Below are 14,428 nucleotides of genomic sequence, written 5' to 3'. Positions count from 1 at the left end.
TGTCTGGAAAAGTATGGAAAATGTTGCGGTTCAGGTCCGATACACACATCATTCTAGCTTTAATGTTGTTGTAGAGCCACTTTGAGTCCACAGGTTTTGTTGATGTGAAGAATAATGTTCAGATAGAGGGACGCTCTTATTACCCAGCCGCTGTCAGCATGCATTATATCAAATACCCACCAAAATCAAATCCGGTCAAGAACATAGGGTCTGGGAAAAATATGGAATTTTAAAATGGAAAGCGTGTAGGAACCCTGCCAATCATCTCACATATTCTGATATTTGTGGCTGTGAAGAACAATCTTCATCTATACAGTGATATGACCTAGTTAGCAGGGGCAAGATGTCTGTCTGCGTAAATCATATTGAACACCAGACAAAACCTTCAAAACAAATCAAGGTCTGGAAAAAGTCTGGAATTTTTTAATTGAAAATTGGAATTGGCCTCGTCACACGACGTGCCTTTAATCTCTTTTCCTCTCAAACACCAAACTGATGTCAGGGGTCTTCATGATGAACTCTGACAGCAAATCATGATTTTTAGTTTCCCTCTTCAGGATATTCCTCCTCTCCTCCCTCTGCCTCCTTCCTTCCGTCCCTCCTCTCACCTCCTCTCCTTCCCTCCCTCCTTCCTTCCCTCCTCTCCTCTCTTTCCCTTCACTCTCTCCTTCTTTCCCTCCTCTCCTCTCACTTCCTTTCCTCATTCCTTCCCTCCTCCCTCCTCTCCTCTCCTTCCCTCTCTCCTTTCCATCCTCTCCTCTCCTCCCCTCTCTCCTTCTTTCCCTCCTCTCCTTCCCTCTCTCCTTCTTTCCCTCCTCGCCTCTCACTTCCTTTCCTCCTTCCTTCCCTCCTCTCCTTCCCTCTCTCCTTCTTTCCCTCCTCTCCTCTCACTTCCTTTCCTCCTTCCTTCCCTCTTCCCTCCTCTCCTCTCCTTCCCTCTCTCCTTCTTTCCCTCCTCTCCTCTCACTTCCTTTCCTCCTTCCTTCCCTCTTCCCTCCTCTCCTCTCCTTCCCTCTCTCCTTCTTTCCCTCCTCTCCTCTCACTTCCCTTCCTCCTTCCTTCCCTCCTCTCCTCTCACTTCCTTTCCTCCTTCCTTCCCTCCTCTCCTCTCACTTCCTTTCCTCCTTCCTTCCCTCTTCCCTCCTCTCCTCTCCGTCTCACTCTCCTTCTTTCCCTCCTCTCCTCTCACTTCCTTTCCTCCTTCCTTCCCTCTTCCCTCCTCTCCTCTCCGTCTCTCTCTCCTTCTTTCCCTCCTCTCCTTCCCTCTCCTTCTTTCCCTCCTCTCCTCTCCTTCCCTGTCTCCTTCCTTCCCTCCTCTCCTCTCACTTCCTTTCCTACTTCCTTCTCTCCTCTCCTCTCCTCTCCTCTCTTTCCCTCTCTCCTTCTTCCTCCCTGATGAAAATAAATCTTTTCAATAAAACCTGAGTGAGCGACTGGTCAGTAAAGATGTTTATAAAACACACAGATTACAGTCTAATGTCTCCTTTACTGCACTCCCTAAATAACAATGTATGTATATATGTGTGTGTGTGTGTGTGTGTGTGTGTGTGTGTGTGTGTGTGTGTGTGTGTGTGTGTGTGTGTGTGTGTGTGTGTTATCTTTGCTATCGTCCACATCAGACAGCGCCCAGCCGCTGTGCCCCGGTTCCCTGGCACCTCACAGGAAACCCGAGGATTCTGGGTATTTCCTGTGTGGCTGCGGTTTGTCACACAGACCTGACATCAGTCTACTGTCCCTTCACACACACACACATACACACACACACACACACACATCACACATCACACACACACACACACACACACCTAGCTTCTAAAATATAGTCTCTTTACACAGACACAGGCATAGAAATAACGTAAGAAAGAAGGAAAGAAAGAAAGAAAGATAGAGGGAAAAAAGAAAGAGAGAAAGAAAGAAAGAAAGAAAGATAGATAGAGGGGAAAAAGAAAGAGAGAAAGAAAGAAAGAAAGAAAGACGGAAAAAGAGAGAAAGAAAGAAAGAAAGAAAGAAAGAGGGAAAGAGGGAAAGAAAGAAAGAAAGAAAGAAAGAAAGAGGGAAAGAGGGAAAAAGAAAGAAAAAAGAAGAGGGAAAAAAGAAAAGAGAGAAAGAAAGACGAGTTCAAACCCAGCCTTGACCCATGACCTTTATCACATGTCTCTCTCTCTCTCCCTCTCTCTCTCTCTGTCTCTCTCTCTCTCTCCCTCTCTCTCCCTGTCTCTCTCTCTCTGTCTCTCTCTCTCCCTCTCTCTCTCTCTCCCTCTCTCTCTCTCTCTCTCCCTCTCTCTCTCTCTCTCTCTCTCTCCCTCTCTCTCTCTCAGAGATAATGAAGGTGATATTAATATTAAAGCAGCAGTGATGTCACCTGGTCCAGTCTCTGTGTGGTGGGGGAGGAGCGGGAGCGGAGGTGTTGAGGAGCCGTCTGTCTCTCCTCCGATCGCTCCAGCAGGTCCTCAGCTGAGGCCGACCTCCCGGAGCCCCGTCCCGGCCCGGCCCCCGACCCGGCTCCCGACCCGGCTCCCGACCCGGCTCCGTCCTGCTGCTGGTCTGGAGGGGCACTGGGAGCAGAAACCAAGGAGGGATGTAATGTGACTGATATAATAATAATTGGGGGTATTTTCATATAAAAGATATCCACTCTGCTCCTCTCTCTCTCTCTCTCTAACTCCACAGTGATCCAGCCTCTATCAGTTCATAAATCTTCTCCTCTGTCTGTTCTAAACAGCCGGTGTCTGGCAGCTCTTTCCTGGGAAAAATCCTCTGCCGCACAGGAAGTGATGCGTTTTACATTTCTGGTTTGTGTAGAATAAACAGAAGAACTGGGTAGTTAGCATGAGATAGCATAGCATGTGACAGCCACCATGGCTGAACAGACAGAGGACAGAGAAACCTGGTGGGAAGAGGGATCTGCTGCTGTTGAAAGTGCGTTTTCTGTTTTGTCTAATCCACCAATCCTCTACAGCAGTGGTTCTCAACGTGGGGTCCAGGGACCACCAGGGGTCCTTGAAGGGGTTCCAGGGGGTCCCCAGCAAATTGATGAATTGTTAAACATCAGCATTATTTCATTTACAAGAAGTTAACACAGTTAGAGAGTGTAGAAGAATGACTGTTCTGATCATAGTTTCTCTGTTATCTCTCTACCTACAATACAGATAGTCATGGAATTCTGGACAAAATCAAATCTGACAATAAAAAATATTCTCAGATTTGGGTCTGAGAGACACAATCTCATCAAATGTGGGTCCGTGGCCCTAATGTGGACTAAATTAGGGGTCCTTGATATGAAAAAGGTTGAGAATCACTGCTCTACAGAACCTGGCAGCTTTAGACGCTCGTCATTAAAATGAACAAACCATCCGCCTCAGAGCTGCTACCAGCTCTCATTCTCTCACTTTTAGGGTAATGCTAACCGCCTACTATTACTTAACATGCCGTACTGCTAAGGAGAGATCTACCAGAGACACAGAGAGGATTTCGGTGCCAATCCTCTCCTGACATTTTGGGTAAAGTGACCAACGGGCCAAACTCCCAAACAGTCAGTGAAAGTCCTTTAAGTCTGTGGTGGTTTACGTTGACTTTGGGCAGTAGTTTACCTGGTGGGCTGGAGGGCGGCGGGCGGCGGCCTGGGAGCCGTCACCCTGCCCGGGTAGAAGAGGCTCCACAGGTCGGCTCCAGGAGGAAGGGTGGAGCACAGGCGCCGCTCCCCAGAGGAGAAGCCCCGGTCTGGGCCAGAGTCCTGGAGGGAGAGCAGGCTGGAGGTGGAGGAGAGACTGAGGGTGTCCGGGTGGGAGGAGGAGGAGGCTGGAGAGAGGAAGAGGAGGGGGAGGAGGGAGGAAGAGTGGGAGGGAGGGGGGAGGACGAGGAGGATGAGGGAGGAGAGAGGGGAGGAGGGAGGAGGAGAAGGATGCAGAAGGAGGAGAAAGACAGAGGAGGAAGAGGAGGGAAGAGGAGGAGGAAGAGGGAGGAGACAAGGAAGAGGAGGGGAGGAGGGGAGGAGGGGAGGAGGGAAGAAGAGGGGGAGGGAGGAAGAGAAGGAGGACGAGGAGGGACGAAGAGAGAGGGGAGGAGGAGACGAGGAAAAGGAGGGAGGAGATGAGGAGAGGGGGGAGGGAGGAGGAGGAAGGAGAGATGAGAGGGAGGTCAGAGGGAGGAGAGGAGGGAAAAAGAGGGAGGAAGAAGAGAAAGACAGATGAGCATGAGCTAACGTTTAGCTAGCAACCACTGTTAGCCGAGCTAGCTTGGCTTGGTTATGCAACGTTGGTTATGCAATGTGAGGAGGAAGAGGAGAGATGGGAGGAGGAAGAGGAGAGATGGGAGGAGGAAGACTTCCCACCGCTCCGCCTTGGAAGCTTCACACGTTGAATTCAGTGGAAACTACTGCTGCTTTCCTCTGAGAGACTTGGAGGAGCAAAGGAAACCAAAACAGTAATTTGAAGTTTAAACCGATATTGTAAATCGTCTTGTAGCCGACCAACAAGCTGTTTGTTGCATCGACACTTCTGTGTTTTTTACCGTCAGGCCGGAGCCTTCAGGAAGTTCAGTTAAGTTACTAGGAATTCCCACTCAGAGGTTTATGTGAACGTTTTTTTCCCCTTCGGAAGCTAGTAATTACGGTAACGCCCATATGACTCGAACGTGGCATTAACAGCGGTACCTTCAGTCAAGGTAACGTTAGCAGATAGCCAGCTACTGCTAACGTTAGCCGCCTTTCTGCTAATGTTACTGCAGCTCTGTAAAACTAGCAGATAGCAAATAGCTAACTGCTAGCTAGTTTAGTGCTGCCGTTCCATTAGCAGCAAACTGTTTTCCTCTTCCGGTGTTATGAAGAGTTTCCCTCACTCTGCATTCATCATTCCATCCCTCCTGGATCCATCCATCCATCCTTCTATCATCCATCATTTATCTTTCTGCCCTTGATCTATCCATTTATCCATTTCCCTCAACTGACCAATTAAAGCTTTTCTTTTATCCATCCATCCATCCATCCAACTCTCCTTGATCCATCTATCTATCCCTCCCTCATTCCACTAATTAATGATGTTTTTCTTTCATCCATCTACTGTATCTATCCATCATTCTGTCTCTCCTTGGTCCAGCCATCAATCCTTTGCCCATTCCATCAATCAATTATGGTTCTATTTAATCCATGAATCCATCCTACCTGTGTGGTTGTTGTGTTCAGGGTGTAGATAGGCGCTGCGAGGCCTCAGCGCTCTCCCCTGTCCTCCCTCCTCTCTCCTCCTCCCTCTCTTCCTCTCTACGTATTCGGCCAGAGCGTCCTGCTGAAGCTGGCGGAGTTCGGGTCGTGACACGCCGCTCTGCGAAGCTCCGCCCCCGACGCTGCGGCTGGCCGCCAACTCAAACATCCTCCGACGGTCCGCCACGCTGGTCTCTGATGGAGGGGGAGAGTTGGGTCGGAGCCATGAGGTCCGGTCTAAAGCCAGACCTCTCAGTAATCCACTGTACCACTTTTTTCCAGACCTGACACTTTATTTTGAATTGTTTCAGGTCATGTTTACTATCGTCAGCTTGCAAAAATTCACACTCAATAAATGTAAATCCTTGTAAAACTTTGTAAACCTGTAAGATTTACACAGCACACCTGGTACATGTAAGTTATCAGCTAACTAGCTAGCAATGCAACAGGTTTCTCTGCAATTGGTAATTCCAACGGTTATTTAAAAAAATTAGAAATAACCGTTGGAATTGGTGCAAAAATTTAATTGGATGAAATGTTTGTACCCGCCCCCGAGTGCAGGATCATGCTCTCATTAACTGAAACGTGCTGTTTACCGCAAAGAGACGCTCTGTTCATTTTGGTATAACATTTATAGAAATCATCATTTTTTTTGGCAGACACTACGTCACTAAGTCCAGCAACATCGGCTAAAAGGTAAAAAAAAAAAAAAGAAGTTATTTTTCATTTCATGGGGTCTTTAAATACAAAGGTGGAACAAAAACACCAAAACAGATGTTGAGGTTTGGTTTCCCACAATCTAAAAACACCTGGTTTGGATCTAAAAGTTGGGAAAGTGTCCTGTCAGTTTCTGTTTTGCCGTTCTGTGTGTGTCAATATAACATCGTCCTTAATATCTCCTCGGTAAGACGACATAAATTTTGATTACAGGGTGACACAGAGTCGCCAGCATTATCATCGTACATCCATTACTTAGCCGAACTGTTAGACTCTGGTTTGGTGTTACTGCATACACATTTAACATTAGCAACATGCTTTTTTGGCAGAAAATGTCATTTTCATTTACCTCCTCCCCGCCTGAAGAGGGCGGTGGTCTCGGCGTCCGACACCCCGACCTCGTGCATGTTCTCCGGCTCCGAGTACGAACGCTTCTTCTGCTCCGCGGTCAGACGCTTGCGGCCGCAGATCCGCGACGGAGGCGGTCCGACCGGGGGGACGCTGGGCAGGGCGGGGGGGCTCGGGCCTCGCACCTCCGGACTGATCATGTGCCTCTCCTTCGGGGCGTGAGGGGAGGTGACCGGCGGCGGGGAGGAGAGAGGCGGCGGCGGCACCGGGACGACACCCAGGGGTTTGGGCATGGTTTTAGGGCCTTTCTTCTCCAGAGAGTGGTGCTTGGTGGAGACGGGCGGAGGCTGGTGGTTGTTGGAGGAGGAGACGGGAGGAGCGGCAGGAGGCGGAGGGCTGGTGAGGTCTCTCCGCCTGAAGGAGGTGGAGCGCAGGACCTTGGACTGGGCGTCTTTCAGAGAGTCTCTGTAAGATCTGTTCAAAGACATAAAGAGCAAGTTCAGCAAGTCGGGACAGTCCAGACCGCTGAGAGGCAGGCTGGCAGGCACAGTGAAGAAGACTCACTTTCACATGACGTCAGTATGCTAGGAGGAGTCTAGAACCTCTGATCTAGACCTCTGATCTAGACCCTCTGACCTGTTGAAGGAGGCGTCTAGACCCTCTGATCTAGACCCCTGACCTGTTGAAGCAGGAGTCTAGACCCTCTGATCAAGACCTCTGATCTAGACCCTCTGACCTGTTGAAAGAGGCGTCTAGACCCTCTGACCTGTTGAAGCAGGAGTCTAGACCCTCTGACCTGTTGAAACAGGAGTCTAGACCCTCTGATCTAGACCTCTGATCTAAACCCTCTGACCTGTTGAAAGAGTCTAGACCCTCTGACCTGTTGAAGAAGTCTAGACCTCTGACCTGCTGAAGGAGGAGTCTAGACCCTCTGACCTGTTGAAGGAGTCTAGACCCTCTGACCAGTTGAAGGAGGAGTCTAGACCCTCTGACCTGTTGAAGGAGGAGTCTAGACCCTCTGACCTGTTGAAGGAGGAGTCTAGACCCTCTGACCTGTTGAAGGAGGAGTCTAGACTCTCTGATCTAGACCTCTGATCTAGACCCTCTGACCAGTTGAAGGAGGAGTCTAGACCCTCTGACCAGTTGAAGGAGGAGTCTAGACCCCCCGACCTGTTGAAGCAGGAGTCTAGACCCTCTGACCTGTTGAAGAAGTCTAGACCTCTGATCTGCTGAAGGAGGAGTCTAGACCCTCTGACCTGTTGAAGAAGTCTAGACCCTCTGACCAGCTGAAGGTCTAGATCAGAGGTCTAGATCAGAGGGTCTAGACTCCTCCTTCAACAGGTCAGGGGGTCTAGACTCCTCCTTCAACTGGTCAGCGGGTCTAGACTCCTTCAACAGGTCAGAGGGTCTAGACTCCTCCTTCAGCTGGTCAGAGGGTCTAGACTCCTCCTTCATCTAGACCTCTGATCTAGACCCTCTGACCTGTTGAAGGTGTCTAGACCCTCTGACCTGTTGAAGGAGTCTAGACCCTCTGACCAGTTGAAGGAGGAGTCTAGACCCTCTGACCTGTTGAAAGAGGAGTCTAGACCCTCTGACCAGTTGAAGGAGGAGTCTAGACCCTCTGATCAGTTGAAGGAGGAGTCTAGACCCTCTGATCTGTTGAAGGAGGAGTCTAGACCCTCTGACCTGTTGAAGGAGGTGTCCTGGATGGGGCCCAGCAGCTCCTGCAGGTCTTGTCTCCAGGGGAAATCCCGCCCGCCGCCCGGCTCGCTCTCTCCCAGCTGGAAGGTGCTGCGGCTCCTCTGGAGGGCTGAACTGGGATCTGCTGCGTTCCTGAACACCACAGAGAAAATCATGTGACACTTCACAGGATCTGATGTGAGCCTCTCTTGTGCATTTATAGTGAAAATCATTAATCCTGTGCTTAATTTCAACATGTTTGTCCTGCATATGCTTCTAGGGTCAGAAAATCAAAATGAAACTTCTGGCCACGCATCAATCAGTGATGTCACAGCTGGTATTTCACCTTTGGCAGCATCAAATGCTTTGCAATCAAAAAACTGTTACCGCTCCTTTATCGCACACACACACACACACACACACACCTATTCGATCTCGCTCCCCACCAAACTTTTTTTGCATCTTTCAAAACTGTGTACCAGGTGGAGACGGGCCGACAGCAGTGAGTCTATGCTATTTAAAAGTCAACAGGTCAGCAGATCAGCCTGTCTACCTGTACTGCGTCTGGTCGCTGCTGCCTCCTCTGTAGCTCATGGTCCTGTGGGCTTTAGTCCCACTGGTGCTTCTCTCCAGCATGTTTCGGAGGTCCTCCGCACCACAGGGGGCGCTCCGGCCTTTCTCGCTCGGCTGGTTCTGGGAGCAGAAAACACGAAGCAGTCAAGCCACGTCAAAGATGGAGAGGAGCAAGATTTCCGAGTTGAGGAGGTCAGGTAAGTCTGGACAATACTGTATTACAGACTCTGGGGCCCGATGATATTTACGTGCAAACATTATATTTGTATGTAAATTGGCATTGATATTTGCATCACATTGACGAGATCCTTTCTTCTGTCGAGGCAGTTTGAGGCAACAAAACACGGTGTTCACAAATAAACATCAAGCAGAGAGAAGCAGAAAACAAGGAGGGGTCAAACAGCGTCATAATACTAGGAGCAGAAAACAAGGAGAGGCCATCATAAGACAGCCACAGATCCTTTGTGCATTACCTTGTGCTGGTTGGCCTTGTTTTGTGCGTGGCCGGTGCTGTGACTGCGCTGCTTGCCGCCACGCTCCCGGCGCTCGAACCGACTGACCTTCTCCAGCACAGAGAGGCTGCGGGTGGCTCCCTGTTTACCGTCGCTAACCTGGCTACTGTCGCCGTAGCTGCTGTTGCCTTGGCTACTGCCAGTGGTAACGACGCTGTCGGGGCTGGAGCATCGCTGGACCTCGGCCAGGGCGATCTCCAGGCGGGTCAGCGGGTGTTCTCGATCTCGTTCTCTCTCCCAGTGTTGGTGATGCAGAGCTGCGGAGTCGCTGTGGTGTCGGGGAGAAGGGTGAGGGTTCGACTGAACAGTCTGCTGGGCGGGTGGAGCCGCTGCCACCTGGCCCTGGGCGACCCGGGGCGACACCACAGGCTCCGGATGGACGCTGGGCTGCTCCGATGTTCTGAAGGAAGGGAAGGAGGAGAAGGAGGAAGAGGAGGAGCAGGAGGAGACAGAAACGAAGAAGGAGGTAGGAAGATGAAGAAGAAGCAGAGGACATCATCATCATCATCATCATCACCACCGACATCTCGTCAATTCATTTCTAAGAACAAACTTACAAAGTTCCACAGATAAATACAGTATATACTGTATATACAACCAATCAACTACTCACTCTGTTCCTGCTAAGAGCTAAATGCCTAAACGTAATGTAATCATACCTGCTCCTGTCTCCTCTGGACTGGACGGGGGTGAAGGGGTCTCTCCTCTCCTGACCCCCGGACTGGGAGGACGGGGGCCTGAAGCCATGGGTCGACTGGGGTCCCTGGAAATCCTGGCTGTGTCCCTGGAACATTTGGTTGTGGCCTTGGTTTGTATGGGTTTGGGGCCCTTGGAAGCTCTGAGCGTGAGGCCCTTGGTGGTTCTGGGGCCTGTGGGGCCCGGCCTGGCCCTCCGCTGCCCCGCCTGCAGCTCGGAGGTGGGATCTGTACAGTGAGGAGTCGGCTTCTTCCTGCTGGGGCCTAGCAAAGGCAGAAGAATGCGTTAGCCTTAAATGGGCAGTAAGTACGATTTTAACTGTCCCGTAGCATAAGGACCATAATATATCTGCAGGGGTTGATAGGATTATTAATCAATCAAAGTCGAAGTCAACTTTATTGCCATTACAACCAAAGATTATTAGGAATTTATCTTGGTGAACTCAATACCAATGGCTTAATGATTATTTGGCCATGTGCTGAGATCAATGGCTTTCAAAACTCACTTTCCAGTAGGCTTGGACCGATATTTGATAATAATAAATATTGCAATATTTTGTTAATATCGTAATATTTTCCGCGGTACCAAATATGCTAGGCTATTATTATTAATAGCCTAAGAGTTTGATGTAATGTGTAGATGGATGGATGGATGGAATGATGAAGAGAAAGACAGACAGAAAAATGAACAGTCAACAAACAACAGACAACAAACAAACCTGTCTGCCTCCTGTGCCTGAGTCCTGAGCGGGGTGGAAGCAGGCGAGATGGACGAGGAGGACGAGTGGGAGTACGATGAAGAAGAAGGGTTATTTTGGTATCCGTTCTCCACGGCTGACATCCCTCCGTCTCTCCACCCTTCCACCCCTCCTCCATCCCTCGCTCCGACGCCCGGCAGCCCTTGATGCTGCTGCCGGCCGCTCTCCTTGGCCAAAGCGGGGTAGACTCCGGTGGAGGACGGGCCGGGGCCGGAGCTGGGCATCTGGGCGAAGTGGGGCTCAGGCTGGGGGACGGGGTACACGCCGGTGGGCAACATGAGGCGGCCGGACTGGGCGGCGCCGCCCGGAGATCCGGAGGAGGGTCCGGGAGAGGCGGCGGGCTGGGGGAAGCCTCCCCCCTGTCGAGGCTTGGTGGTGGGGCTGCTCTCCGGACTCTTCTCCATCACCGTGTGGAGCTGGCCCTCGGTGCCGTACGAGCCTTTAGCTGGGTGACGACAACCAGGCTAGTGCTAATGCTGCTAGCAAGAATAACGCTGAGGATGCTAATAACAACGCTAGTCCTAATTGTCCTCTCAAGTGTTGTTGTCATTTCAGCGCTTTTGGATTCTATCTGGATCCATTTATTTTTCGTCTATGGCAAAACCGAATGGGATTTTCTTAAAATGGATGAAATAATGTAAGTACAAATAACAAATGACAAAGTTCTCACATATTTTAACGCATTCCTGTATTTTCAAAAAATATTTCACTAACAACCATGGTGTGGAAAGAAACGAAAAGCTGCAATGCTAAGCTATGTCTGGCTGGTGATCTGGAATCCCTTATTTGGGCCGAAAAATTATGTCACGCTTGAGAGGACAATTACAAAAAATAATAAATAAATAACAATAATAATAATAACAATACTAAGATTAATAATAATAATAGATAATGGGTCTGTTTATTCAGTGCATTTCACAACTGAGGGTTTAGGGGCTTAAATCATCCGCTCCAGACCTTATAATTTAATTGGCAAGACATAAAATCTTAACCTAATAAACTGATGACAGAAAAGTAAAACTGTTTGAGAACGACAAAAACTACAGAAAAAGTAAGAGTGTACCTGAAGCCACAGAGCCACTGGAGTGATGCCAGGAACCCTTATGCAGTGACCTGAGTAAAATACATTAGATTAGATTAGATTAGATTAGATTAGATCAAAGGTAAAAGCAGATTAGATTAGATTAGATGAGATTAAATTAGATTCGATTTTAATACATTACATTTCATTACACCTGAGTACATTATATTTGACAAGAACATTTTCAGGTTTCAGCTCCATGAGTCTTACATGTCGTACATGAACGGTGTATTAGCTCTCTTCATGTTCGCACAATTTTTAGCTGCTCAGGAGGAACCGCTGTAAGAGGCTCTGTGCGTTTTTTTGTTGTTTAGGCGGCAGAAATACTGTGCGCTCATACACCAGACAGTACGGTAGAAGTCACAAACATGGATGGAGTCGTGACTGCGGCCTGCAGACATCCACATACCAGGACGTAGCTTGGTGATTTATAAAAAAAAATGTAAGACTATTTTTTGGGGCATTTTTGCCTTCATTTGAGAAGTGAAAGTGGAGAGAGCAAGGAAACATTTGGAAAGAGAGAAGGTGATGACAAGTGACCTGGGCTGGATTCAAACCCAGGATGTTGTGGTCACATGGTACGCCCCTTCGACCGCTGAGCCACCAGGACGTCCCGGTGACTTTCTAACTGCTCTAAGTCAGCGATTCTCTTAGCTCTAACAACACTGTGCTACCACAGCACTTTGGTGTTAACAGGCTGAGTTTTAATTCATTCATTCCCCCTCCGCACCTAAAAGGCACTAGAGCACTTGTTACAGTGTCTGCAGGTAATTTGTTATGTAGCTTGATAATTAATGTTTTGTGTCTTGTGTGTATCGGTCCAATATATCAGTCTAACTCTAGTGCCTTTTAATCTTGTTCACCAACCTACACCTCACTTCTCTGCTGCTGCAACAACTCAGTTTTCCCTCATTACATCACATCGCATCAAATAGTCGTATTGTATCAAATAGCATCATATTGAATAGTATCGTTTATATTGAATAGTATTGTATCGAATAGTGTCGTATTGTATTGAATAGTATTGTATCGCATTGAATAGTATCGCATGGTACTGAATAGTATCGTATTGTACCGAAACATATACTGTATCGTATCGAGTCATATCATACTGTATCGTATTGTACTGTATAGAATAGTACTGTATCAAATAGTATCGTATTGAATAGTATCATATTGTACCGAAACATATACCACATCGTATCGAATCATATCGCGTCTTACTGAATAGTATTGTATCATTTCGAATGACATCATACTATATCATATTGTACCGTATCATTCCGTATCATTCCTTATCGTTCCGTATCGTTCCGTATCGTTCCGTATCGTTCCGTATCGTTCCGTATCATAGGATGATAATCAATATCCGTCCTGATTGGACGAACTCTACTCACCGTAGCGACCGGGCGTGCTCCAGACTAGACCAGGAGTTGGGTCTCTCGTGTCTGTCGTGGTTCCTGATGGCTGCGTAGCTGTCGCTGCGCTGCGGTGGAGCCGGCGCCCCCTTCAGGCTCTCACAGGAGCTGCGGCCGGCCGCCTGACCCCATATGGGACCCACGCTGTACCGGTTTGAAGCCGGGACGCCGCCGCTACTGCTGCCGCTACTGCTGCTGCTGCTGCTGCTGTTGCCACGGTAACAGACCCCGCCCGGCGACCCTGGAACCAACAGAATAAAGACACAGCGATGATGTCATCACGTTAAGTGAATACGTCGTTCATGGGACTAGAGTAGAGGCAAGTCACAGCATGGTTAAAAAGGGTTACGAGGGTCGTGCCGCCATGTTGGAAGAGTGACAACAAAAAGAGATTGTAATGTCTGTTTCTTTTTTGCACAATACATATTTTGATGCAATTTGATACTATTTGTCTTTTTTGGTATATTTCCTGGTATTCTAATCGCCTATTTTTTTTTTTTATACCTGTTTGCATTGTACTGCAGTTGTTTGACAGACGTGAAAAGGTTTTGGGTAATTAACAACAGCAAATACATTTCACATCAATTAGAACACAGAAAATGTCGATTTATAGTTTTTCCCATAGAAACTGAATTGTGTTTCGCACTCGTACAGCACTTTGTAGGCGTGGCCCATTTGAAACGTCACACCCTTCTCATCTACTACGTGACCCCGTTCCTCAAAAGTGAACTTTACCTTGCAGTTCTCGGCCTAGCCCCGCCCTCAACCCTCCCCCTCCCCCGCCCCGGGAGTCGCTGTTGCGTAGCAACGCGGCGGAGGCGGAGCTGAGCTCCTGCTCTTGGGAAAGGCCTCGCTGGGCGTCGTAAACCGTCCGAACGTAACGGATATCCGCCTGCTGCATCTCTCCGCTCCCCCCTCCTCTCTGAGGGACGGTCTCCAGCGAATAGGAGCGCTCGGGGCTGAAGGAGGGGGCGGACGCAAGGTACTCTGGGATACTGGAGCTGGTGGAGAAGGAGGAGTAGGCGGAGTCTCGCTTGCTGTGGAGGTGGTCGATGCTGTTGGAGGACCTGGAAAAGAATGAGAGATTTACTTAGAGATTAATCCTCAGTTCATGTAGCGTGCGATCACACCTACAGGTCGGTTTCTTTGGTCCGAACCACAGTGAACCACAGCTTTATTTTATTTTAGTTTGTTTTTGTATTTGGTTTAGTTTCACACTGACCAATTACAAGTGAACCAGAGCTTGTAAACAAAAGTCACATGACTCACAAACAGCTTGTTTATTGGTCAGAGTTTTGGTAAACTGTCATCTGGCAGGTTAGAGAAAACAAATCTGATTTCACTTCCAGTAACTTTAGCTGAGCATGACGGACTTGTCTGTCTCTTCTTCTGTGGTGTTCATACCAGTTATTCAGCGTCCTGCTCAAGGACACATGAGCAGGACCCTGTCTC

General features: G+C 48.7%; 1 protein-coding gene across 1 annotated transcript in view; it reads right to left on the bottom strand.

Moving 5' to 3' along the window:
* shroom3 (shroom family member 3) overlaps positions 1–14,428 on the bottom strand; it is a 46,899-nt gene that overhangs the window by 18,997 nt on the left and 13,474 nt on the right. Inside the window, exons 4-15 of the mRNA XM_071528730.1 lie at positions 13,712–14,043; positions 12,956–13,217; positions 11,541–11,590; positions 10,439–10,922; positions 9,684–9,983; positions 8,986–9,424; positions 8,493–8,632; positions 7,946–8,092; positions 6,261–6,733; positions 5,159–5,389; positions 3,591–3,798; positions 2,363–2,555 (exon numbers count right to left, since the gene is read on the bottom strand). Coding sequence (XP_071384831.1) covers positions 2,363–2,555; positions 3,591–3,798; positions 5,159–5,389; positions 6,261–6,733; positions 7,946–8,092; positions 8,493–8,632; positions 8,986–9,424; positions 9,684–9,983; positions 10,439–10,922; positions 11,541–11,590; positions 12,956–13,217; positions 13,712–14,043 — 3,259 coding nt within the window. The remainder of the gene's footprint in view (positions 1–2,362; positions 2,556–3,590; positions 3,799–5,158; positions 5,390–6,260; positions 6,734–7,945; positions 8,093–8,492; positions 8,633–8,985; positions 9,425–9,683; positions 9,984–10,438; positions 10,923–11,540; positions 11,591–12,955; positions 13,218–13,711; positions 14,044–14,428) is intronic.

The sequence above is a fragment of the Centroberyx affinis genome, unplaced genomic scaffold, assembly GCF_046629955.1.
Source record: "Centroberyx affinis isolate AG114_WGS23_722 - 3 ecotype Tasmania unplaced genomic scaffold, CSIRO-AGI_Caff_v1 ptg001719l_1, whole genome shotgun sequence".
Classification (NCBI taxonomy): Eukaryota; Metazoa; Chordata; class Actinopteri; order Beryciformes; family Berycidae; genus Centroberyx; species Centroberyx affinis.
Note: the sequence above shows the minus strand (reverse complement) of the source record. Positions and strands in the feature narration are given on the sequence as shown.